Source organism: Plectropomus leopardus, chromosome 18 (genome assembly GCF_026936395.1).
Source record: "Plectropomus leopardus strain MGB_pleo_1.0 chromosome 18, ASM2693639v1, whole genome shotgun sequence".
Classification (NCBI taxonomy): Eukaryota; Metazoa; Chordata; class Actinopteri; order Perciformes; family Serranidae; genus Plectropomus; species Plectropomus leopardus.
This window is the reverse complement of record NC_142193.1, coordinates 11,438,012-11,465,898: the sequence shown is the minus strand read 5'-3', so window position 1 is coordinate 11,465,898 and position 27,887 is coordinate 11,438,012. Positions and strand designations below refer to the sequence as shown.

Below are 27,887 nucleotides of genomic sequence, written 5' to 3'. Positions count from 1 at the left end.
GAAACTTTTTAGTTTCAATTTATGGCTCAAATTGTGGTGACAAATATGTAAGAATACAATTATTTGCTTTATGTGGAAGTCTGTCTGTGTCCTGATGCTCTCAGACTTTTTGTGAGGAGTGGACTGAGTGCTCTCTCTGCTTGGTTTATTAAGAGGATTGTGTTTTCTTGGTTTGCTTGTTTACGCTGCCTTTCCCTCCTTTGCCCATCTACACACTTGCCCTCAATCAGCCTTGTTAGTCGTTTCTGCTCCCAATGTTTTTCTCAGCGTATCAGCTCCCTGATGTTCTCCTGCCCATCACCTCATTCCCTTCACCTGAGCTTCACCAACCGTCTCTCCACCTGCACTTCATCCCCTTGTCAAATAAGTTCATATTTCAGTCCCGCTTTTCAGTTCAGTCTTTGTTGGAGTGTTGGTTTTGTTCTGGTATTATCAGTTTGGCCTTAATGCATGAAGTGTTAACGTAAGTTATTTCTTCAAGTTCCTGTTGCCTGCAGTCTCCTGTGTTTGGATGCACCTGTTCCACTCATTGTTTTAACAGCAGATAATTTTGTAATGATTGGTTAAGGAATAGATCGGCCCTGTTTATACCTGGTATCACCATAATATTCTGATCATAACTGGACAGCTCTAAATACAAGAGTAAACAACCACCAAGCACCTAAACGACTTACCGAGGTGGTCTGAAAATGCATATGATTATATATCTTTTGTAGTGTAAATGCTAGTGTGCTGAGCATCCCTGACAAGGGCGATACGTAAAATACGTCATCAATGCAGGATGTGGTGGTTGTTTCAGTGACAGCACACTCAGCTCTATAACATGCCTATTTGATGTTGTGTTGGCTAAAGTTTTGTGTGACCATCTGTGGTTTTGCCCTCTGGAAGAAGATGTGTTGAATTCTGCAAACAGCAATATCTTCAGCTGTACTGACCAGGCCCCAAGGAAGCGTGCCTGGCTTTTTGGAGTGGCAAAACAGTTCAATTAAAATAGTTTTATCTCCATTCAAGTAAGCGGAGCACTAAACTGGAAGTAGTCAGCTCAGCTGGTGGAAGCCCAATGTTGGGGAAGCAACGCTGATCATCCGGGTGATTGTTTACATGGTAGTTGAACTTTTTTGACTTGATGAACCATTTAGCAACTTTTTAAAGGTATGAACTGAGTTCCACCTGAAACGCTGTATCCAGTACTTTATTAATTGTGTGCAGGGCTGTTTGACCTTCAGAGGAAGTGACTTAGACAGTAACGAAATGTTGAACAAAAGTGGTTAGCTGGAGACCCATGGTAAACGCAGGTGTGAAAGCCGATGTGTCTCGACTGTTCACTCCTGTTTGGATCATGCAGACACATGTTAATATTTATAAACAGGCTCCATGTTTCTGAAACCCATGCACCTCACATGACTTATAGTTTCAACTATAACAACCATTGCTAAACTCCTGCAGAGTCTGGCACTGCTCCTGGGAGCTTGGTGCGTGTGAATCAATGTGAAAACAGTTAGGGAACCCTGGCACCTCTCGTGGTCAAAATTTCTACAATGTGATGCTTTAAACTCTGCAAAAGCCCAAAGGCAGTTTTGCAAAATCTTGACACAAACACTTTTGACAGACTTGTTTCTCCACCCTTTAAAAAATACACACTGTAATCATATTTTCAGTGTAATATAGAAGAAAGAAATGAAAAAATAAATGTCATTTTAGCCTACACCTTACAGGACATTATCAGGAATCCACAGTCCCCTCCTCGTTTTATTAATACAAGATTGCTACTGTTTTGTACTGCTGAGAGAGCAGGAAACACACATACATAAACACACACACACACACACACAATCCAAAAAAGCCCAATCACACGGATGCCAAGTCCAACAGTCAGCAAAGCACACATTGTACGACAGCGAGCTCTGATTGGTAGTGGTCACACATGAGGTGCTGTAGCTGCTGAAGTTGGTCTTTAGTATGTATCACAGTGCAGCAGACCTGTACCGAGGTTAGAGCTGAAGAAGAAAAGAGACGGAGCATGTTGGGGTGGAGAGGGGACAGAGGAGATTTAATGACTTTGACACTGGGGCGAGGGCAAGGTGCAGAAGCATGGAGATGATGAGAGAGGCAATTGGGGAATTACAGCAGAATCCAGATGAAGGCAAAGAGATGTCAGATGAAGGAAAGTTGAGACAGTGGTGCTTGTTTGACTTAAGATGTAATTAGAGGCCGTTGGGATCATTTTGTCAATTCCCAAAGATCAAAATGATTGGCAGGTCACGGTTGACGACGGGCCCCGTCACAGCGTAGCAATTCAGAGCTCTTCTGCCCTGAGCGACAGGGAAGCTACCTCAGCACTTTTGCAAAGTCAGAAAAAAAGAGTCCTCTGAGGGGAGAGAAGTGGAGAAAAAGTGCTGTGTTTAAAAGAAGCCGAGCAGGCACAAATAAAAGCCAATCACCATAACGATCAAGAACACGGGGAGGAGGAGGGAAATATATCACCTCCACAGCCTGAAATGCACTTGTCCCCTTCCAGCATAGAGACATGACCAGAGATAAAAGAGGATGTAGCTGTAGAGGAGTGGATGAGAGGAGGGGGTGCCGTGGGTGTTTGGGTAGGTAATGAAAGCACTGGACTCGGCAGGACAGATCAAATAAAGAGGTATGAGAGCTCTGGGTTGGCTATTGGTGGAGCTGGCCTGTGCCCATTCACTGTGAGGTGGAACAAAAGGTCAATTGAATTTCAGACAGAGCAGGCTGAGATGGATGGAGCGGAGGGGGCGAAGGAGGGGGGCACTGCCTGGCAGGGACCACGAAAACCATCACGTCTGGCAAGGAGCGGGACCCTGCCACACCGTGCCAAGGACGGACATAAAACACTTCCTCGCGAAACCTCCTTGAGCCTTAGCATTAGCCTGATTTAGCACCAGCGATTTCTCACATTGAAAAGTGAATATCTGTCTTCACTTGGCTAATTAGTACTAAGCATCGCAGCAGCGGCGCGCAGGAGGCTCAGGTGACAGAGGTGGGAAGGAAAGTGTCTTCACCAGTCGTCAGTCGAGCCTCATCAAAGGCCAGAAATCCCAGAGGTCGTTGAGATGGACAGGAACTTAGTGGCGTGCTAATGTACAGTAATAAGGTTTGAGGGTTTGTGGTATGACTTCATTTATGCCTCCTGTCCCCCGACACGTCAACTCCCTCATAGGGCTAATCTGTCTGCAATACGACAGCTGTCTATCTACTCATTCAAACCCTCCGCTGTGAGAATTTTACGACAAACAATGAAATAAACGTAACTATAAAACACAATTGATCCAGTTTGACGGAGAAATTTCTTCAGGAAACCTGAGAAATTTACATCTAACAAAGCTTCCCAGTCTTCAGTGCATTAATCTGAACCATCACAGCGGGAATTTCCACTTCTTCTCTGTGTTCGTTGCATGCTCATTGCAGACGCAGCTAAAAAGCAAACCATTATGAGTGAGAGGGAGAATAATAGTCTTTGCCTTGAGGCTCTCTGATGTGTTCATGCACATATGGCAGGGAGTCAACAGCAACTAACAGCCTCATTAGGCCACATAGACACTCAAAAACACCCATGCACACAGACAAAGGCAGGGTATAAGGAAACAAACACCCTCTCAAATGTCGCCAAATAAACGAAAACAGTTAGTGTGATTGAGTTAGGCGCAACCCTTAGAAACACGGCACATTCAGCACCAACTACCCGGTGTCTTTTTTTCTTCTCCTGCAGCTGTTTCCTTCTTGAAATTCACCTTCAAAGCAAAAGCAAAATATTTCAAGTTGGGGTGGCCGAGTATCGTAGCAACCTGGAGGGATGCAAATGGCTTCATTGTGGGGCCCTGAAAGAAGTGAGGAGGAAGAGAGCAGGAGAGCGAGGGGATCACGGAGGCTAATGACTCCAGTGCATTGATGATTAGAGGTGACTAAAAGGAGGAGAAGCAGAGGATTGGCACATCCTTTGAGGGGTTGAGCAGACTTTTCATTGCTGAAGGTCCGGTTGGTGTTGTGTGAACTGTTATGGCTTCTCCTCAATCGGGGTTCTTATTCAAAAAGAGATAAACACAGACGGCAGCCAAGACCCTTGGAGAGAAGGTGGAGTTACTTTGACCCTGTGTTATACAAGACAGCGTTTTCTTATGTGAATATTAGCCTTCAAAAAAAAATGTCTTTTACAGTTCCACATCCAGAATCCAATACAGTCTACAGCATATGGTGCCACTGACCTTATTCCCATGGCAGAAAGTTTTAACTCACACTCAAGATGGAAAAAAAATCCACCTGGAAGATTGGCATAAAACGAGTGCTTCACATATTGAAACTTTAAAAAAAAAAGGTAAACTCAGTGTGGGATTTTCATGTTAGCAAGTTCTACTGTTTTTGAGTTTTGTATTTAATCTTTACACTGTTCCAGGCAACCACTGGTTCCCGTTTGCGTATGCAATCAATTAGTAGACTCTTGAAACTGAGTTTCAAGAGTCTGAGTTGTGTAATCCATCACAGGGAAGATAAAGTCTGCACTCGTTTTGGTCCGTGTTACATTGTCACTGCTTGGTAAATGCAGATTGATTTGCAATACCCCATTACAGTAATGTGACAAATATTAATACAGGCTCTGTGTTCACTGTGATGTAACACAACTCAGGCAAGATTAAAGAGTCTGCTAATTGATTTTCATAAAATAAAGAAGTTAATGGAAACAATGGCTGCCTGAAGCAAGAGAGAAGAAAAAAATTAAAGGGGCATTCACAGTTTTACATATAGGCTATAGCTTAGTTAACTGATTTGTGTATATAGGTACACACACACAGATGATTGAGCCAGATGACTTGACTCAAGTCAGACTTGAGTCACAAATTTGAGGACTTGAGTGAGACTTTCTAAATTTATACTGATGAAAAAGACTTGACTTTACTTTGACTTGATATTCTTGAGTTAAGATTTTACTTAGACTTGAGACAGATAACGCGAGAAGACTTAACAATTTTATTAAATATTTGCAATTTTTAGATATTTGGAAGTTATGTTTTGTTTTTAAACATGATTGGGTGATTTAAGTGTAACAAGCACAGACATAACAACTTATTACATGGTAGACCGGAAGAAGTCAATGCACTAGGCAGCTTTCATGAAGGGGGCTAGGCATAACATTAAAAAAAATGGATCCAGGGATTATGCTGTCGAGAATCTAGCAAGTAAAGAACAACAGTATGCAAGGTCTGGAGCTCAAAATTCAGTGACATTACCACTAACATCCACCTTCATCTATCAGTACAAAGCCCACAAAGAAAGGTATAGGCATATGTCTTTTTATCTAACTTATTACTTTACTGGCTAGTCAAACGTTAGCTTTCTAGCCAGTGTTATCAGAATTTCATATTGACTTGTCTTGCTCAATTTAGGACTTGAAAGGACTCCACTTTACTTGCTTGATTCTCACAAAGGTAACTTGGAACTGACTTGAGACTTGATGACTAAAACTTGCTTGTAACTTGCGCATGTGTGACTTACTCCCAACTCTGCCAGACTGTATTAACCAATCACATTTGAACAGCAGGTAAACAGTTCATGTGGAGAGGCGAAACTCATTGACTGAAATGCAATATTGGAACCCATCTACTGTCGTCTGATGATTATTTAGCTTTTTATTTTAATTTTTCAAATTATGCTTATGGAGATTAGCCAAAATTTTGTCTGGACCATTTTCAAGTTGCTATCAAACTGTAAACAACGAGCAGTGCACAGAAAAAGAAGTCTTGGCCCTGATATCCATTGGCTACAAAAGACACCATAAAATATTGATTGTTGCCTTAGAGGTCTGTTAACGTCAGACCGATAGCCAATAGGTTGCGATATTGGGTTTGAGACTTCAAGCCTTTGACAGGGTTACAAACTCGAAGCATACAGTTAGAGAGATTAGGGCATTTTAGAGACGGGGACAGTCTCATGAAGCTCGCTATTGAGTGGCATGATGGGAAACGTAGGATCAAGCATTTTGAAGCTTGACTCTCACAGGGCACTAATATGCATGATATTGTTTGCTGCTGCTTTGATTTTAAACATTCTGTTTTTAATCTGCTTTGTCCTACTATGGATGTCTAATACTAAGTACTCATTTAAATTGGTAAAAACATGCTAAACCACTGGGACCAGTCCTTTAAATTTAGGAAGCTCCTTAGTTAGTCATATCGAGCCAGTAGGGAGATAAAGTCATACGACTGTACTACGTCTGGGACAAACTTTCCTATTTAATACTGCAAAATTGCATTGATCCTCATATGTGGAACACAACAGAGGTATATTCATTTTCCTAAAATGAGAGAGGAGACAGTGCTGTATCCATCACTTGAGAATACAAAGATTTACTTCCTGGCTTCATTGGATTAATATTGATTTCTGAGTTCTAGTTTCAGTTGAGATCCACTAACTCTTACTTAATATGTAATTCATTCAGAGTAAAATCTTTCAAATAAAATGTTTCTTCATAGTAGCAGAGCAGATGGGCTGTATACTTCCAAATGATCGCTAATGCCATAAGTGTATATGTCTATAATATTGCAACTTTCAGATTTCACCATCACATGAAATATCGTCCAGATTTTGTGTAATATGTAGAGGCAACAGAGACATGATTATGTGCCACGGCCTTATATAAGGAGCCTGAAGCAGTGAATCTGTGAGCGAAAAATCAACTCAATCCAGTGAAACAAGCCATGAAAAAGCTTGTATTGAAGCAACCTAAGATGGACTGAACTCTACAGTGGCCTATATGTTTGGTTGCTCATGCAGTCTGACATATAGGTTGTACAAGTGTACGCACCACACACACGCACACACAGATAAAGCTGTTGATCTGTAATAGAGATGGCTGTGTCAAGTTTTCAAAGGCATTAGCACACAGCCGGGACAGTGGAGGTGACACTGGGTTAAATGGCCATTAACCTTCCATGTCTGCAGCCTTCACACAGGGGATATTGATCAAAGCTCCCTGCGCTTTCCCCAGTGGAGGAAATGCAGCCCTTTGAAGGGCGTCGAGCACCTTCCACGGATCTGCTCTGAGCTCTGCTGCCGAGGAGTTAATGCCTGTGTCTGTCGTCCAATCGCAGGTTGAAAAGCAGGGGTCGACCACAGCGCTGACAGCACAGGCGAGGGGACAGAGCAGCATTACTGTCTGTCTCCTGCTCGCCCCAGGGGTATGGAGATGGAGTGGTGTGTCCGCTTTCAGTTTTCTCCTCACCCTCGGCCCCTCTTTTGTAATCACAGACACACACACTCTCATTCCGCCAGAGAAATAGCTTTGCATTTCATCTCCTGTTGTTTGATCTCTTGTGTCTTGTCTAAGGCTCTGGTTCATGCTGCGCTTTGCTTTTAAAGATCACTATGCTCCTTTTGTTGCTCACTTCTTCTGTCGATTTATATATTACCCGCCTCGCTTTAAAAAAAAAAAACACCAATCATGTCTCTTCTTTGATTTTCCCCTTGGAACTATTTGAGACATGACTTCAGATTTGTTGTTTTGGTTGGTGCACCCCCTCCATGACACTCACAATTCCTTGGAGGTGTTCATGTTGAGATGTTACAATACAAACATTTCCCCATTTTGGTTTGTGTGAGGAAGTCAAGTAGCTGTGAACGGCTGCAGGCTGTGTACAGGGAGCACACGCAGGACCTGCCTTTATCTGTTTATGTGTTTCCTCAAGCTCTCACGCCAGAACAGTTGAGTCTCGTCAAAGCAGCAACGGCAGACTGTTTGGAAAGAATCCACCAAATAAGACAGTTAAAAATTTAAAAAAAAAAAACAGACAAGAGCTAGATGAAGCACACCAGATGCTGACTTGAAGATTATTTGTTCTTTGCACAACCTCTTTTACTGCTCAGTGTTGGACTCCAGCTGGTTCGGATATCCCCAACACAGACTGCAAGTCTTTATGCAGTATTTGTTTTTGTCTGGTTGCCCAACTTAAACATGTAAAAGCAAACATTTCAAACAGGGGAGAGTTTTTGGGTTTTTTTTTTACTTCTTAAAAGCTGATTAGATTGGCCTTCTGGAGGCTTTACAGGGACGTCCAAGGACGTCTGGGTCACTGTTGTTGACATTATACCCCAAATACATTTCAATCAAACATTAACACACTTAAACAGGCATAATGGTGATTTTGTGAATAAAATAAAACACCATCTATGGCTTTGATTTTTGCAGTGTAGGTATTGTTCAACACAATATTGGCTGGCAACGATAATGTTCGTCGTGTCCACAGAGGGAGAAAGATATTCAGTTGTGCAGCACCTGTTAACAATATTGCGCAAAATTCAGTTTCTTTCTCTTTTCCTCTTATTTTCTCTATGTTTCAACACATTCTTATAGTGCACCAAAAAGTAAAATCATGCTGGCTGAAGTCTGATGTTGTACGTAAATACCGATGTAGCCCCACAGAAAAGATGCTTTAATTAGCAAAAAGAATGCAAATGCGCCTGTTTGGCAATTCTTTTTTAATTTTAATTTTTTTTTCATTTTAAAAGAAAGAGGAGCATCTGTATTTTTGAGGATATTGAAAATCGTACTTTCGGGGTTTAAAAATACCTTGTCATACCGTATTATCTTGATACCGCCCAAACCTAATGCACACACCGCCATGTCATACTCTAACACCGGGTAGCACCAAAGTAGGACATTTTCCATAGTTTCTATAATCATTTCTCAGTTAACCAAATATTTGTATAAAACTGTAATGGTGGTTGTTCTCTTAGCCTGCAGCTTATTAACAGCGCCTCCATTTGACAAGGTGGCCAAAAATAGACAAAAACCTCAAGCTGCATTAAATATTGTAATTCTTTTAGAGCTCCATTTCAGCATTCTTTGAGATCATGTTATAAAGTTCACTGCCAGCGTTGGACACCCACTCTAATTCTTTGACCGAGTATTAGTGATTACCATCCCACAATGAATTCTGCTCTAAAAACGCTCCCAGCCCTCCTCGAATACTACCATCACCTCTCACACATGCAGTATTCAAATTCTGTTCCTTTCACCTGTAAAAGAGCAGAGATCACGTCCTTTATTTCCACGCCTACACATCTTTCAATCTCTGGATTTTCATTAAAACTTGTAATAATACTGACTGTAGCTTCTCTGTCCGCTGCTGTCTGTCTGATATGAAAGACGAAGTAAGAATATTCAGGCAGCTACACGGGCATTTGGAAGAAAAACTTGCGAGTGGCAAAGGACATCCTCTGCTCCATTGACTCCGCTTTCTCCAGTGCATAACCATCCAAACACATCCCTATCATGGTGCTATCTATCCCCCAGCCCACTCTGAAACCCCCTGGGGAGGCCGCTGGGGAGACATGGCAATACTTCAAGTGCAATTTCACTTCCACAAAAGCAGCAGCAGCAGCGAGAAAGAGAGCGCATTGGATCTTGTTTATAAATAAAGTCATCCATAAATGATGGGATCTGTCGAGTGTGTGTGAGCGAGGTGCAGGTGGGGGGTGAAGGATGGAGGTGAAAGACGGCCTCTCTCCCTGTATCCCCTTACGCTCGGTTGGGTTGCAGACGGATGCTGAGAGGGTTTTGCTCCTTTGGAGGTGGTGGTGCGGGGGGACCAGAGGGACTGAGCGCTAGCTTTGGGAGCAGCAGAACCAGTCAGTGTGGCTGTTTGAAGTGGGCTGATCAAAGCTGGCGCTGCATCGGGTTCTGTTGCACTCGGTGGAGGGAGTGGACCGGGAGAAAACACACAGAGCCACAGTTCCCTGGGTGGGTTTCCTGTCTGCCTGGATGACTGAGGCATTCACTGCTACTGCTGCTGAATGGGAACAAATACCTGGTTCAGTGCCAGGGTGTATTAGTTTGTGTCTCTTTTCTTGTTAAAGGCAATTTTCCAAACACATGAGCAGTGCTGGGGCACCACAATGTGTTACTGTAATCACATTACTGTGCCAAGTAACAGCAGTTTGTTTTTCAGTGAGCAGTTAATGGTCTGCTGAAAATTATGTTCCCCATGTTACACATTACAGGTTCAGTGTGTAGGATTTAGGGATGTCTATTGGCAGGAATGGAATATAATATAGTGAGAATTTTTTTCTTATGTGTATAATCACCTAAAAATAACAATTGTCGTGTTTTCGTTACCTTAGAGGTAGTTCATATCTACGACGGAAGTGATCCTTATCACAAAATCTGCCATGGTGCACCACCATGTTTGCCCAGAATGGACAATCTAAACACTGGCTCCCAACAACTTTAGAGTTTTAACATCAGCCACCGTAGTTTGCAGCCTCTCCACGATAAGCCAAACGGCATCGGAGAAAATACAGATTTTTTAACATGACATTGCACTGAGATCTGTCAAATACAGTTGAAGATCACTGCCATGTCCAAATTGAAGAACTTTAGTATTTCAACAGATGTAGTGTTTCAAAATAGTTACATTAGTTGTATAATTATTCTTTTAGAATGAAGAACAATAAGTTTGTTTCTCTCTAAATGCCTGTAAGGGAAAATTATTTGAACCCTATTAGCCCATTTGTGTAGGAATGAAATTAACGCAAATAAAGCATAAAATGGTGAAGAGTTCTGGATGTTTTAATAAGTTAAAAAAAATCCTCTGACTTTAAATATACAGTAAGAGAACATCACAGTAACCTGTAAGCTCCAGTTCAGATTATTGTCAAAGCAGTTGACTAGAAAACATGCCAACACCAGACTGTATGTTATTCATTATAAAACAAAACAAAAAAACTAAAAGAAAAGCAAGAAAAGTCCTGGTTCATCTGCTCAAGTCCACGTGCCCTTGAAGTGACCACATTTGGAATCAATAACTTCCTGTGTCAATGGATTCCTTTGCATTGTGTCATAGATCATGTTACTTCGGGTCAATGAAGACGGAGGTTGCACAATTAAAGCATGCTTCCTCCATCATACAATAGACAAAAGCACTGCATTAAATCCCCAATAGGACTATTTATATGGCCATATGTAGCTATGTGTTGGCATTGAACAAGAGCGCTGCAGTGATTTAACAGTGTGACACAGTTGGCGTTTGTGTGTCTGCGTCCCCGAGGACCACAGTGGGTCAGGTCCCAAGGGTGCCACCAACAAACCTCACCCACAAAACAAAGCCTTGAAGGGTGGGGTGTTGGGTGGGGGTGGGAAAAGCACAGATGTACACTTCTCCCTCTGTCTACTCCTTCTGTCCCTTTTCCCCACTTTTCAATCCAGAGAACACTTGCTGCTCTTATAACATGCTCTAAGGGCAGCCCCCACAACTCGCTTCAACTCCCCCAATGTCTTTGCCTATAGGGCGAAGCAGCTGCTTCGCTTTCCAGTCTTATTGTGTGCTGGCTCCCACCCCAGCACCCCTTATCAGCCCCCATTACGCCTCTGGTCAGCTGAGAAACAATAGGAGAGGTCACAGGGTCAGAGCTGTTGGAATTCCCATACACAAACCCACTCAATCATACACATGCCCACACACATGTACACTTGCACTCACTCGTATTCATTATACAATAGCATTCGTCTATTTTATCTGTGGCATCCATCTATCTTTCACTTTACAATGTACGTTAAATGCTGGAGACCAATATATAGTATTTTTAAACTAATGCATCAAATAACAATGTGACAACGGCAGCTCTCCTCCATTATGGAGCTTTATAGTGAGTTTTAGCTCATTTTTCAGGCTATTTTCATGCACTGTTTGTGTAAAAAAAAAAAAAAAAAGTAATGCATACAAATTTGCATATAACCTGCTCAATCATTGCAATCATGCAGCAAATGCACTGACGGAAGAATGCAAGTAAGCAGTATAAAGAGTGAAAGTCCACGCAGAGAGGCAGGTTGGAGTGGTGGATGGGTCCAACAAACACATGGCAGTGCCTGAGGTGTTTGTGTCCCATGTGAAACTCAGTAAACTAAAGTAATCAATTAAAGTAATTTTAAGATCATCATGTCGTCACGTTACATTAATAATGTAACTTTTCATCAAACATGTAACCAGACGACAAGCAACAGTTTTTTTTAGTAAACCTAACCTACGTAACTTTGCCTGAAGTATGTAACTTACGTTAACTACATAACCTGACGATCCTCAACCATAATTCTTTTCCAAATCGAACCTACAGAACTTTATTTTCCTAAACCTAACCTATGTAATCTGTTAAGTACATGATGTGGCAATGCCGAACCATGATCCGTTTTCAAAACCTAGCCTATGTAGCTGTACCTTAAGAACAAAACTTAACATAAAGTACAAAACGTGACAATGCCCACTGACTAAACCTAACTGATGTTTCTTCACTTTCCTAAATCTAACCAATGAAATGTAACGTAAAAAAAATCCCTAACTTTACATCAAGAACATAAAGTGATGATGTCCAACCATGAGTCTTCTCCTTCACCTTACCTACATAACTTTACTTTAAGTACATAACAATGTATTTTTTCCTAAACCAAACCTATGTAACTTCACCTTTAGTACACGACTTTACATTGAGTACATAACTTGCTGATACCCAACCATGATTTTTTTCTTAAACCTAACTTAACATTACAGGTAGGAATACTTATTATTTTAGCGCTATTTTTTCAGATATCATACGAACTGTTGTGTGTGTAATTGATAAGGTATCATATGACCTGATGTCTTGGCATACATTTAGCATTGTTTAGCTTTCTGGCCCACAACGTTTTGGTTTACTGTGAATGCTCTCACTGCATAGTTTCCGACCAAGAAAGCTCTAAAAACCCAGTGTACACTACCTGCTTAGCACCAAACAGCAGACAGACACAGTTAGAGACTAAAACTGGGAACATAATGGAGCATATAGCAGCTAAAGAACCAGATATTTCCCTCAGAAGTTGGTAGAAACCAGAAACAGAGTTAAATGAAAGTGAGTATTGGACTTCCATTCATCAGATGGACGGACACACAACTCCAAATGAATGATACAGTTGCTAGGTAACTAGATATATGTTTATACCATGTACAAGGACATGCATGCTAGCTTCTGAATGTGCATCTGTTATTTTGTTGTGTGATGCTTTTTAAAAACCCTTTTGTAGTGTGACTGTGATGTCTTTTTCTTTTATGATATCTTTTCAAAAATTAATCACAGGTCTTTATCAGTTAACTACTGGAAACAAGTATTGGCCAAAATGTCCCAAATATCATCATGTTAACAGTGTCTTCTCTACAATTCATTACAACTGATTCTCGTATCTCATATCGCCCCTTTGTATTTCTGTCGTCTTAAATGCTTGCCATGAAAACCACTTTATATCTTCATTTTATCCTTTTATTCTCTGTCAGTCATAATATTGCTCCATTCTCTCTCTGTTAGTAGCGCGGCATGGCAAGGCTTAAGACAGGGCTTGTAATCTGAGTCAGTGTGAGCTCATCAAAAGCTTTAAGTGTTCTTTTTCTTCACCACGTACCAAAAGACTCCTTTAATTCTACCCCCGTTAATGTTCCTTCCCTAATAACTTATCACTTTGATTATTCCATCGGCACATTTACTAAGTAAAAGCCATATACAGCCTATCAGCAGTGTGCAGCGCAGTTCAGCAGTGGACATGCTATTTAAGCAGATTATCCACTTTTGCCTGGTGCTCAGCATTAAGCTGACAGTACATGGGGGCTGAGATGTGGCGAAGGAATGTGTGGTGGCTCTCGGCTCCAAGCTGTATCCATGGTCACATTTACAGGCTCCTCTGACGGAGATAAGAGATCACAGGGACTGAGAGGCTGTCTCCTCCGGGGCCTCCGAGAAGTGCTTGTTTTATTGTTTATGGGCGGCTGGACATGTGGGACACTCAGGACGTTTTGTATGCATGTAAAAACGGGCACAACAGCGAGTACATGCCTGTGTGGTGCAGGTGGCAGGTTGTGTGTATGTGAGTATAGGTGGTTGTTTGAGTGTGTGTGTGTGTGTGTGTGTGTGCTTCACAGTGTCACTGAAGAGAGCAGATATTCTGTGTGGTAATTACAGCCTGTGTGTTCCTGTCAGTGCAGCTGGCTGGCTTTCATGCAGCACTTCTGCCCACCCCCTGCTTAACACGGCCACTGACTGCAAGTGACCTCAACATGGCGCTTCAGAAGCCACCTTGACTAATGGGCTATCAGAGATGGAGAACATCGCGGAGGGGAAAGAAATAGGGGAGGATAAATAAATAGCTCTGAGGAAAAGATAACTGACAATCCATCTCTGGAGAAGTTACGCTCTCCTGCACATCAACAATTCTCCTCTTCTCCTTTGTTTCTTGCTGCTCCTGTAACATACGGGCAGACATTTCCTCTTCAGCTCTTGACCTGTTGTGTAGTCCTCTAAGAATACAATTCACAGAGCTCCAGGGATGGAGCACAGCTGCTTGCCTGCTCAACAACCAAGACCATCCAGCTCAGCAGCCAGGACTGCCGGCTGTCCTCCAGAGTTTCCATAATGTCACACACTCAGAGTCGGCATACGATGAAGAGCAGCACTGTGCATGAGACCATTATTATTCAAGAAGTTGAGAAGCTGGAGACCATTTGCAAAGAGGGAAAGAGTGAAATGCCTGGAACACAGAGGGGATTTGTTCTTGTAATGCCAAAATAATTATAGTAATTTTTAATATGTGGCATGCATCTGTATGTCTGTAAGTGCCATTTTAGGTATATGCAACCATGTGTGAATATGGAGCAATAATGTTTCCTGAGCTGTAAAATATATTTTAGTTATTGTCTAAACCTGGACATTTAAGGCTCTAAGCAGCCCCTCAGTGGCCGTTAATCCCTTGAAACCTGAGCAAATTGGCGTGATTTCTTTTGAAATGATGGGAAAAGGGCATTGAGAAACTTCAGGGGAAATGACCCAATAATTAGCTAAAACAAAAGTAGTTTAAAAAAAAAAGAAAAGAAAAAACTCAAAAGTAGGAGGAAAAAAAAGAAAAAAGTAAAAAGAAATCAGGGAAATGACCTGAAAAAAAAATGTGAAATAATTTTTAATATATAGTTAAGAAAATTATAAATATGTTTTTTGGGCTTTTCCCCCCTTTTTTAAGAATAATTTTCCAAAGCTATTCACTGCTTGCAATTTGCGGAACAGTTCTTGCCAAGTAGCTCACTGCTGTTTTCCCATGTTTTCAAAAGAAAGCAAACCAATTTGCTCAGATTTCAAAGGTTGAAATACAACACAAAAACAGTGATGTACATTCAGGTTTCAAAGGGTTAACGCAAAAGGTCACTACATTTACATTTTTCTTCTCAAAATTGAAGTGATTTATTTCTATTTGTTAGTAAGGCTCATTATTACTGATCATGGGAGTGATCAGATCAAACATGGCTAAAATCCTCGGCAGTAAAATTTTAATACAATCTACACTACAGTGACACACAAAGATTGCACATCCACATACACCCCACGCAGCTTGCAGCTTGATTTCTAATATGCAAAACGTCTTTGTGGGCTCCAACCATTAACTGTAATCCTGGGGATTATCAGGTGCAGCCTGCCAGACAGGCTGCAGGCTCATCCCAAACCTGATGCCAGGGGGATGAGAGTCAGGGATGAGACAGAATATATTCTCTGTGATTCTGCTGTCAAGTTCATAAGGCCCGGGAGGACAGAACGATATCCCCTTTGTCCAAAAATACACTTCACAGGCATTCCATTAACTGTCTATGGAGACTGGAGACTCTGAACAAAAGCCCAAGTTAATTTCCAACCCTCGCAGAAAAAAAATCTGACATGTCAGTCACAAGTCACACATTATTACAAACTGTACTCTGTGCTCAGCCACCAAATTGAGAAGGGAAACTTTTGTTAAATGTGTACAGTGAGTTCTTGTCACAGACACAATAGAGAATGTCACACCTGCCCTCTCATGCTCCAACAAGAGTCGAGCTGCGTTCACACGAGTGTCACAGCAACAGGTTACGAATCATTTTCAGCGGAAGCGGCTGACATGAAGCTGCAAACTGACGTCCAACACTTGTTGCTATGATGTGCTACAAATGAAAATTGAGCTGGCCTCGACTTTTTTCATCACTCAGAGCACCATTTTAATGGCAATTTGTTGATAATAAAGCTGGTCTTGTTGTAGAGCTGTCGCTTGTAGTGTGAACACAGCATTAGTCTTTAGCTGTGCTCGTGGCTCTGTAAGGCTGTACTTAGGCAAAGCATTGCATTGCGCTAACTGCTACCATCGATATGCTACACGCTCACAGTGGCAATATTAAAGTGGAAGCAGACAACCTTTCCCCCCATTGTTTACAAGTTGTATTTTTGTTGGTGCCACCTTTGCAGACAACAACACGAATGCTTTCCCGTTTCCTGATAGCATCAACTACAACGCAGGATAAAAGCTTGAATTTATTTATTCATTTCGTCTATAATGACATGAAAGACATGAAAGCAGATATTGGTGCCAGCCTGACTGGATCGCCAGTCAGCCTTTGTTTTCCCGAGAGATTGTACCCGGTGACAGACAGTATTACACAGTGAAAGCAAGGCTTAAAGGGGACCATCCTAAACGCTGAAGGTGTCATTTTTCAATAGCCATTATATTGTGCAATCAACATTTGCTTCATAACGATACGTTAAAGCAAAAAACAAAACAAAAAAACAGTTTAACTAGGTATAATGGTAACCATGTTCACCATCTTAGTTTAGCATTTTGAAATTTTGACTTGATAGCACTAGATGAAAAGTCAGAGGATCACCAGAGAGATTACGACTCATCTTGAGGGGGTCGTGAATGTTTGTAAGTCTATCAAATAGCTAAGAAAACAGAAATGAAAATACATTGGGGAAAAGCCAGCCAGAGGCTCACTCAAGTCATTTGGATACACCCTCTGGGGACCAAAAATGTTTAAACATAATTTGATGTCAGTAGTTGATGATGCAGTATTTCAATCTGGACAAAGATTGAAGGTTGTGGTGCTACAGCTGTTTGCTCCCTCAGTGCGCATGTGGAAGTAGTCTTGTGAAAGATAATGACCCCCAAATTGTTTCTGATGGTGGAGCCATTGGTGTTTAAGTGCAGTTAGCAGGTAGCACCTTGATAGCCTCCGAGTTGGTGTATGAATGCATGTGTGAATGAGTGCATGTGTAGTAGTAGTAGTGTAAAGGGCCGTACACATGCCGCGTTTTTTGCGCACTGATTTCTGTTGTTTTCAATTGGCAGGCGTGTTCATAAGCCACCCTGTTACGGCATTCACTCGTGTTACACTGTCATGGTGGCATAATAACTGTATGAATGACATAAGAACTATAAGAACTTGAGTCAAGACAATTTAAGTCTAATAATCGATTAGAAAATCCAGAGGACATTATTCGATAACAATTTTGATGATGGATTTGTTGTTGAAGTCCATTTTCATCTTCCAAAAAGTGAAGATTTACTGCTGTTTTGTCTTTTTCATGTTGGTGTTAACTGAATATTTTTGGGATTTTTAAACTGTTGGTCAGTGGGGAAAAGCAAACTTTTTGTTAGGGAGCAACTTTCTAAACCTCTCAAATGACTGTGTTTGTTTAATTACCAGGGCGCAAACAGTTATTTAAAGATACAGTATTTCACAAACCTTGCACTATCCTCTGTTTACTCATTACCAAAAACTGTCATGCAGCCGTTCTCCCTCAGTGCAGGGGAGTGCCTTCCAGCCTGCTATGCATCATCAAAACAGGTTTCGTTTAGGCAGTTATTGCCCTGGGCTGGTTAGGCAAAGAGCGGGAACAACTTTCAGGGCTTAGGCTCGGTGCATACATTCAGCTTTGTGAGAAGCAGTTGAAAGGGTGTCGTCATCCTCCCTTCAGGATGCAGACAAAAATAAACAAAAGGTATATTTAGTGTGTGTGGTTAAATATGCAGCTCTCTTTCCGTCGGGCAACAACCACCGAAACACAATCTCATTCTCCAGTTTCTGAGAGAAATGATTGTTTTTAATTATTTAACGTTGATTCTAACAGAGAGGCCAAACTGTAAGAGCCCAGAGCAAATAATACATGTGATCAGCGTGCTGAGGTCAGGCAGCACTTTTCTGAGCACCCTCTGCCCCCAGTGAGCTGTACTTTGAGGGCAAAGATGTGTCTGTTGATTTTATCTCTGCTCTGCGTTGTGATTGTAGTTCACTCACTCTCTATTAAAGATTAATCAAGTGGAAAGTGTCGAGGAACAGAAAGCCGGCATGTTTTTACAGGCCTCTGGATGCCCTGCTGGTCCAGCGAGCTGAGAATGTGGAGTTTTTAAAGAGCATAAAGACACCAGGAATGCTGGAAAGTCGGTATGACAGAAGAGAGACGGCCAGACTGCGACTCTGAGCCAGGGCTGGGAGTGGTGTTACACATTTGCAGTGTCTTGTTATCGTCTCTTAAGTCAAAACAATTACACCTCTGACTGTGAAAAGTCGAAACAGCTTTGTCACGAGAAATGAGTCACAAAAAAAAAACATTAAACATGACTTTGAGAACATGAGAAAGGTGGCTTTGAAATTTGTGTGAGTGGTAATTTTTACAGAATCTCTCATAATCTGTGACATTTCCTGATAAATAAATGCTTTTCTGCTCCCTGTCACCGACTGTGCAGCACAATGGTGTGTCAAACTGTAGCCAGTTCATGAAAGCTTTTATATTTGTTGTTGTGAACACCCGGTGTCAGACAGGGCTATTGCAGGAAAAAATCCTCCACTGCACAGCAAGTGATGCGTTTCATGTTCCCAGCAGCAGCTACAGCACTTTGTTTGGAAATAAATAGAGGAAAAAATGGGCGGTTACAATAGCCAGCATCGCTGATCAGTCAAAGAAACTCAACAGAAACTCAGATTTCATTGACAGAGCTTCTCGGGATAAAGAGTGAGGGACACGTGGTTTGAATGACAAGCAATCTCTGGGAAGTACAGTGGGGGAAAAAACACCACAGCGTGAACTGATTAGTAGAAAAGATGTCAGCAAAAGAAGAAAGAAAAACAAGATTCCCGTGGATTGCCACTTGAAAGCACACTCCAGCATGACTAAACAGAAAGTAAGAGTTCCAGTTCTCATGTGAGAATCAGGTCAGGAGTTAGAGAAGAGAAACAGAAAGAGACGTGAGTGCACTGCTGTTGGAAGTTTGGGGAAACACGGCCTGTCATGACTCGGACTTGTAAGAAACAGAATGCACACCTCTTAGCTGGGTATTAGTCTGAGAGCCAAGGCAAGAGGGAATCTTTCCCAGGCACCCTCACCATATTGGGAAGAAAGAAAGAGCGTATTAATGTTTCAGGCTCGGTAAAAAACCCTGACTGAGCGTCGACAGCAATCACTAATGGCCCTCAGATAACTTATCACAGAGCCGCATTGACATTTTGACCACTTAACAGCTTGGGTTGCTTTAAAAGTCCATTAAGAAACAGATACATGTGATGGTGAAAAGGACTTCAGCGTCTTTTTGCACATGCTGCATGTAATACAGATACATACGCAGTTATAATGGTTTTTCTCATTGGAATTCCATTCAATCACTTTCTAATTGACTTAATTCTCCAGATGGTCCGGAGCTGAAAGAAGGGCAGAATATAAAACACATCTGAAAGTTACCCTCCGGCTCCCAGAGGCCATAAACCTCCTTGTTTTTGTTTAATGCTTCTGAAAATACCCATTCATTTAGAGAACACACACACACACACATACAGACTTGCACAGACATACAGATTTACACTCAGTAATGACCTCAATTAGATAAACACCTCACCGCTGTTCTCACCCATCCTGCAAGGACTAGACCTTGTGGAAGAGCCAGAATTAATGAGACCAAACTAATCAATGGCGCAGCACTGAATGCTGGGAGCATTTTTAATGGCAATACACATCTAACCACGCCGGAGAAACGTGGACCAGGCGAGGCGCAAGCTGTTTAAATAGCCATGCCTGGGATAGTGATCAATAATGCTTTGTGAGCGGAGCCAGACCACAGCAGGCAGACTTCACCCGCAATTAAAAGGGAGACAATACTTTATGTGAAGAGGCTGAAAGCTTGGGTTGTCAGAAAAAAAACAACACTGTATTTTGGGGAGAATGGGATGCAGCTTTGGAAGAGTAAATAGAGGATTGACTGACACACATGTCAGGTCGAAATTGAGCTGTACAGAGAACTGTAGACTGTAGCCACCAGAAAGAGGGTGCCAGGTCATGGCCGATTATCGGCCTGGACGATTATCGGGACAATATTTGGCATTTTACCAATCATCTGTATCAGCATTTTGTTTTAATAATTGCAGATAAAATTAATTAAAAAGGGCAAAGAAGGTGTCAGCATGGGAGGAACTTTTACTTTGTAAAACCGTTTTTATTTAATTTTCACTTTTTTTGATTAAACGTTTGATAAAGGCATTTAAACAAAGTGTTGTGTTTGAGTTTGTCATATTCCAAATTCAAAATACTTCATTTTTATTGTAAATGTATATTGATTCCAAATATCGGTTATTGTTCTCGTTAACTTCTAATAATCTGTATTGGTATCAGCCCTGTAAAACCGATATTGATCGATCCCTAGTCAGTTTGCTGTGTCCTGTACCTTTGGTCATCATCTGTGCTCGTCAGCCTTTTTTTTTTTTGCCGATTCAGCATGTTGAATATGAGACACGAAATCGCTCTGATTGGCAGTTGAGCTCAGCACATGAGAACAGAAACAGATGTGAGGAAAGTAAACAAAGGGCTAAAGTCAAGAAAGTGAGATTAAAACAAACCTGTTGTGTCGGGTGAGATTGTTTTTCTTAAGCCATTGAGCTCTTTAGCAGAAATGTTTCCTGCTGATGTGTGTTGTTGTTCACTGGTGCATGGTAAACATGCTTGCTTGTTTCAACATTGGGTTGTGTTGTTAATGTGCTAACTGGCAACTAGTGTCAAGACAGTCTTGCAGTTTCCCTTTTTTAATGAAGATTACGGACCGTCTCCGTCTGCTGGTATGGAAGGGTGTTTCCTTTCGCACAGGCGCAGAATCTACGTTCTGGTTGGCCTTCAGTTTGGTATGTTCTTGTGCAACTTTTTCACTGAGACAGGCAACATGAGGTGACGCAGCAAGCGGCGTTTGTCGCTGCTAGCCCTCTAATGTCGGTTGGTGTGTCTGGGCCTTAAGGTTTCAAAGTTAGGTCAGTATTTGGTGAGGGAACAACTGGCATTACCATTTTTAAAGGGGTACCTTGAAGTCTCACCTCAATGAAAACTGGTCCTATGTACTATACCCTTGAGTCTCCCCTAAACTTGAGAGGGCTTGTTCTCTGCAAATGTTTTGTTCCTGACAATCAATGCACTCCTTTATATTAAAGCTGCTTATTTAAATATTTAATCAAAGGGACAACCAGCCTGTTAGATGAACAACTTGTACTTATAACACACTGAAACAGGATTGTTGTGGAACTTAAAATATACGTGTACTGATATTAGTCTGTGCACATCAGACAATTAGTATTAACAGGAAAAAGTAAATCAGTACGTGATTCCTTAACTCTTATATTGAAATAGTTTTCAACTAGCCTATATTTGAATTCCTGAAATTCAGTTATAGTGTTTGGTTTTGTTTTGCCCCTCCCAAGATTTTAAGTGGCCCAATGTGACTACACCTACGAAAAAGCTCTGGGGATCCATTTTATTTCAAAATAGGAGGTACTGGCAGCTCAATGATATTGTGGTTTTATTAAAGGCAAAGTGGGTACTCAGAGGAAAGCTCCATCTGCATTGCTTCTTATTTGGCAACGACTACCATGACAGGTTTCCTCCTCTTCAAAAGGTCAGCACTGTCGGGACGGTTTGCAAGAAAGTGAGTTCACAGGTCAAAGTTTACTTAAGTTAACTCTAAGCCAGAGCATATAACACATTTAGTTCCCCTCCACGAGTAAATCCACTGATCCCAGCGATTTATTGAAATAAATTGATTTCACTCTGTTGTAAATGATGCCGTGACCATGCCTAAGAGTCTGGGCACTGAGCTGGTGGTGCCGCTAATAGTGTTCAAGAGCAAAATAATACTAACAAAAACAGCTCGTAAAGGGGAGCTGAAAGAGGCGAGGGAGTGAGGCAATAATAAAATCTGAATCTAAAAGAGGAATGATGGGAGACATGCTATTTTCTTCAGATGAAAGCCTTTTTCATCGAAGTGTGAGCCAATTATTTTCCTTGTTGAGGGAAAATATGAACATCTGTGTTTGCTGTGAATCAGTGAATAATGGCATACCACGGACCTCTGAACACACGCACACACACACACACAGAAGCACACTTTTATCAAACACACACACACACACACACACACACACACACACACACACACACACATTTGCCCTGTGGGTTGGGTGACGTCATGTTTGTTGTGGGGCGGGTAGCTCCTGGTTTAAGATTAAAGACCAACTCTGCCAAAGGTGGTTTAGGGTTTTAAAGATGGACAGAAGCACAACATTCCCACTACATCATTAGGCTCTTACAGCACAGAGATAAGGAACTCTTCTAAGTAGTGGCCCCAGGCCCCAGGGGACCCCGACCCCTGACTGACAGGCTCAAGCAGATTTACTCTCCGGGTCACCATGAGGTCCAAAGAAAAACAACATTCTTTTACTGATCATATAACATAAAAATAGTTCCATCGTCTCTGCCGGAGGATGGGTTTAAGGTTTGGGAATGTTTATGATAAAAGAAGGAATTCTCCCTGGGAAGATCCCAAATAGTCCTGTGACTGGTCAGCCGTGTCACCGGTCAGAGAGCTGACAGGACCCTCCAGCCTGAGATGACCATGATGAGATGCAGATCTCAGCGCAGATAATCCACGGCTCTCTGAGCAGGAGTCTTACTGGTGCCGCTGGATGCCTGGTGGCCAAAAATACCTCCCCAGCCAGAGGCATGTTTTTACACTGACGCTTAATCACACAGGAAGTCACTGACAGGACAACGTCAGGATGATTTCCAGAGAAAGTCCCGTTCTGATGGCGCAACACTGTTGACACAGATTCTTTCCGTGGATCAACAGTGTTTGACACTGACGTCACAAGTAGCTGTTATTCTGAGCACATCAGCGTGTTTAAATTTGACATTTTTATTGCCTTGAGAACTTTTACTCAGGGTGGGAAAAGCTCCTAAAACAACATCACAAAACTTTGAGTTGAAATCTTGATGAATGAATCTGGGAAGAAACATGAATGAATTTCTTTTAGGGCTGAGGGAGTTAAAGTGGCCAGATAGTTAAACTCTGGAAACATCACTCTCATCATATTAAAGGGATACTTCACAAATTTTGAACCAGCTTTTTATCAAAACAGTGTGGTTAGTATGTGTAGATGAACTCAAACCCATGCCTAGATATCCCTCCTCCCCCCACGACGGATGATCTAAAATACATCATCCAGCGGAGTTTCACTGGCTCTTAGACTGCGAAAGAGTATGTAAGAGTATAGAGGTGGTACAAAAGACTTAGCTTTACTCCCTTTACATATGAAAATAGATGTCTGTTTCATATTAACGTCATTGTCCTCATACCTCCATTCGACCATTACGTTTGCACAGATACAGCCATTAGATAGCACTAAAGGGCAGCGTCAAAAGTTTCTGACAACAACGAAACACAGACATGGTGGCGGTGGAAATCGTAATATTGTACCTTTAAATGGAAGCAGTGTTGTAGATAGTGGAGGTCTGTGCATCTGTTATATACATCCTTACATGTTGATTACACTGTATATAACCAGTTCGTTCCATTTCACCATTATTTATTATTATTTCTTCTTCATCTCCTAGGTGGTATTTTCATGACACTGCCACAATGATATCTAGTGGTTCTGCTCCTTTTCGTCCGTATCCGTTAGCTTTAAGAAAAGGTGCACAAATACAGACAAATGCAGACAATGGACAGGAGGATCCATCCGTCAGCATAAATGACCCTTTACTCTTTCTCTCTTTTCTTCAGAAACATATTTTAGCTTACCATGTAAGTGTAATACGAGATTATTTGTTACTCACTGGCCACCGTTATATCACATGGATCTGTCCACATTATGTCGCCCACCAGCAGCAGAGTTTATTGGTCTGTTACATGAAGTGCATTATGGTAGTTGTAGGCTTTCGACCTATTGTGCAAAAGCAAATGGCACAGTCCTTTTTCCACATTTTTTATGGTCATGTAGCACCAATTTCAAAAGTATTTGTGTCTCTCTACTACATATACAGCTCAGTTTTATGTAAGTGCCCTTTTTATATTGGTAAAATATTTAAAGGAGGTAAAACTTCATATCATATTATCCCCTGAGATTGTGGCAAAGGAGGAAACTGAAGCAAACAAGCAGACATGTCAAATATCTGGCTGACATGTCAGCAAATCACTACATCATGCTAAAACAGTCACTGGTTACACACTTGCTGGTCTCTTCAGGCCCATCCTGTCTCAATTCTCCACGCCTGCACCCATTCCAACCCCCTACAGTCGCCTGACCCTGTGGCCAGAGCATGGGAAGAGCCAGCCTCACACAGCGGACAGCACAGGAAGGAATGCAAACACAAGGCACCAGGAGACATGAGGCTGGCACCGACTTTCCAGCAAAAGACAACAATCATAAATAGCAGAAGCACCGTGCTACAACAAAAAAAGAATCTAAAAACAAAAGACATCCATCTGAAGTTGGCAAGGTCAAAGCAATTTGTCAAAAAGACGACGGCTAGAAAAGTTGGAGAGGGGAGTTGGAGGCAGTCCTCCCACGGTCGCAGCCAGGGACAGGCACCATGGCAGGGGCTGGGAGGGGATTGATTTGATGTCAGCCTTTAAAGAGAGACTGTGCAGCAGGCAGAGATATGAAGAGATATTGTCTTACCTGACGTGTCCCACATATTCAGCTCGATCCGGTGCTTGTCTATCTCAAAACTGGCTGTGTAGTTTTCAAACACCGTGGGCACGTAGTTCTGAAAATAAGGGATTTATTTTAGTTATCCAATTAAGACGGACAAGATAAGCCTGTGTTTACACAGCCACAGGCTTCAGGAGAGAAGTAAGGAAAACCATTTGAAATGATGTTGGAGATAAATAAAATAATGCCAAACAGCAAAGTAATCCCTTTGGGGATATTTGAGAAAAAACGTTGATATTATAGCAGGTGAAGACAACGCCTTAAAGTTTCATAGGCAGCACTGCAGACACAATAAGAAGTCCATTTAGACATTACAGGACTATTACAGTGATTTTATAGGCATTCATCACAGCTTCCTCTCTCTCTCTGTCTTTGGGCAGGTGGATGTAACCTACTGAATAAGTACTGCTGAAGTTGCATTTAAATGTCAGTGCTCACTCATTCACAAACTCCACTGCTCTTCATATTAAAATCACTAAAGTTCAGACTTGTGACAGACCCACCTCTGGATAGCAGTCCTTGGCAAAAACGTGCAGCAGTGCCGTTTTCCCACATTGCGTGTCCCCGACCACCACAATCTTACAGCGGCTGCCTATACTGTCCATGTTTTGTCCGTCAGAGGTGTGCTGTTGACGCGGGGACGGATTGCATCCAGCATCCAGCATAGGAGACGCAGCAGAACGCAAGACGGGGAAGAAAAATGAGAAAATACATGCGCCGACCCGGTGCGCTTTCTCCAGATCCCTCTGCCCTGCGCGCAGCTCCCCGGTCCCGCTGATACACTCTGTCTGTCTGACTGATCTGCTACCGAAACCACAGGAAGCACGCGCACACACACGCAGCCCTCCCTAGAAACTCCTGTAGTTTGATTTCTGGCCACGCCTTCCTAATAATCGCGTCTGGATCACATCAGTCAGCTGTAATAGGCTGCTCTTATGGGAAATAAAAGGTCTGTGGGACAAAGAGTTTATAGTGACCTCATCCTGTTTGTTTTTGCCTCCCAGTAGGCTATCCTTTTAATATCTCTATGATATTACTAAGACTATATCAGTAGGACACAAAGAGTCTATGGAGACAAATTCTACCTACTCTATCCTTACAGTGTCCATATCATATTACCTAAGGAATTTTATGTTTGAGAGCAGGGGTGTAGGTTTTATTCCAACATGGAGGGGAAACAAGGGGGTTTGGGGGTTTGGAGGTTTCACTTTTGCCCAAGGTTGGTGTTATCATATACCAGCGGACAGCCAGATGACACCTGGTGGGTCTGCCTGATATGGGCACAGGCAGCATTACAAACGGACATTGATGCACGAGTCTGGCATTCAGTTCCCGTGTGAATGTTTTGGGGGGTTTTTCTACACCTATGTGCCGCCTTTCCAAATCCGAACCATTCGTGCCAGCATGTGTGTTAGTTGGCGTTCTGACATTGGTTGCCATGTGTTGTTGTTGTTGCCTGAACAGAAGCGTTTGCAGCGTCATCCCACCATGTTCATTTGTTGACATCACAGTAGCAACGTCACAGAGCATAAATAGCAGACACAGAAGGATTCCTAATTACTAATATGTAGACGTGGAAGTCCATTGACAAAGTAGCAATATGTGACAAGTCGGGATGAGAATGTGTGAAACATTTTGGGCATCAAACAATTTCAGAAATCCTAGAGAATTCTTATGCTCAATCTGTGACTGCACAACAGCTCATATGCTATCTTGCAAATCAGCACCCCACAAATGACATTACCGTTTCAATGTACAGTTATGTTATTAAAATTAACTTATGCAGGTTCAGTTTAGACAAGTAAAGTCACTGTGGTTATGGTGAGGCTCTTTGAGGATTTTTGAGAACCATCCACCACCCCAACCATGAAAGCAAAAAATGTAAAACATATATTATAATCTGATGCAGTAAATGCACAAATAGTGCATAAAAATTCGCCAGAACTCTGTGTTTCTTGTTGTACTTGTATTCACAGCTTTTGTGTAGTTTCTGTTCACCATCAAAATAAACAACTCTGCAATGCGCTCAGGTGGGAACAATTTAATATGTTGTGAAACCAGAAAATGCAGCATACTGGTTGGATTTCTAGTTCCTAATAGAAGTTCAGCACTTTGCTCCAGTGAATGTGTCACACTTCTTTTTGCAATCAAGTGGTAAGGTGATGATTTCTTCACTGCAGTCGAGGATGCTGCGATAAGTCGTTCTGCAGGAGGTACTGTATTGTACATAAAAAAGTGATGGAAAGAAAACCATTTAAATTAAATGTGTCATCCTTTTAAGTATCAAAATAGAACTCTTAATATGCTAGAAATAGTTTTTTAAATATTTCTAATAAGAAGGCAGAGAGTACAGTCTTTTTTTACCCCACATTATTTATTCATTAGTAGTAGTATTTGTCTATCCTATAATAATCATTGTATAAATACCTATATTTTCACTAAATTATCACTTTGGGAGAGCAGCATAAATGCTCAGCACATTATGCTTCTTGGTTTAGTGCCAGCATGACCTCTTAATGGAGATACAATAAATGCAGCGTACATACATAAAATAGTCCATCAAATTAAGTAGTTCAAGGTGGCTGCGCTGTCTTTATGGGTCTCATTGCCTTGCATTTAGTTGATGTTCCTTGTAAGTGCCCTGCTGAGGAGTTATTGCTTTTGTGAATGAGATGATTAAATGATGTGCCACGACCACTCAGCACTGTTGAGTCATGTTTTGTCCTCTGAAGACCGACACTGCAGCCCTCTGGACACGAATGGTATTACATCACATTCAATTTACAAGTGGCAAAAGAGCTACTAGTCACATTGAGGACAAGCAGGACAATAATGTATGTCAATCCAATACAACAGACCTGCAAAATTGTTACTTATTTTCCTTATATTATCTGTGTGAAGTGCCCTCTTTCAGTGATGGAGTATGGACTACGTTCTCTCGCTTAATTAAAAGTAGGCTTTATATGCAAAACTTAAAAAATATTCCATTACAAGCAAAAGTTGTGTATTCCAACTCCTACCTTAATAAGGTTTTATCAGATAGCAGAGGAG

General features: G+C 41.7%; 1 protein-coding gene across 1 annotated transcript in view; it reads right to left on the bottom strand.

The window, feature by feature from the left end:
- Positions 1 to 25,673, bottom strand: part of rnd2 (Rho family GTPase 2) — a 36,844-nt gene extending 11,171 nt beyond the window's left edge. Inside the window, exons 1-2 of the mRNA XM_042505511.2 lie at positions 25,340 to 25,673; positions 24,804 to 24,891 (exon numbers count right to left, since the gene is read on the bottom strand). Of these exons, the coding sequence (XP_042361445.1) occupies positions 24,804 to 24,891; positions 25,340 to 25,501 (250 nt within the window). The 5' untranslated portion in view covers positions 25,502 to 25,673. The remainder of the gene's footprint in view (positions 1 to 24,803; positions 24,892 to 25,339) is intronic.
- Positions 25,674 to 27,887: the final 2,214 nt, after the last annotated feature.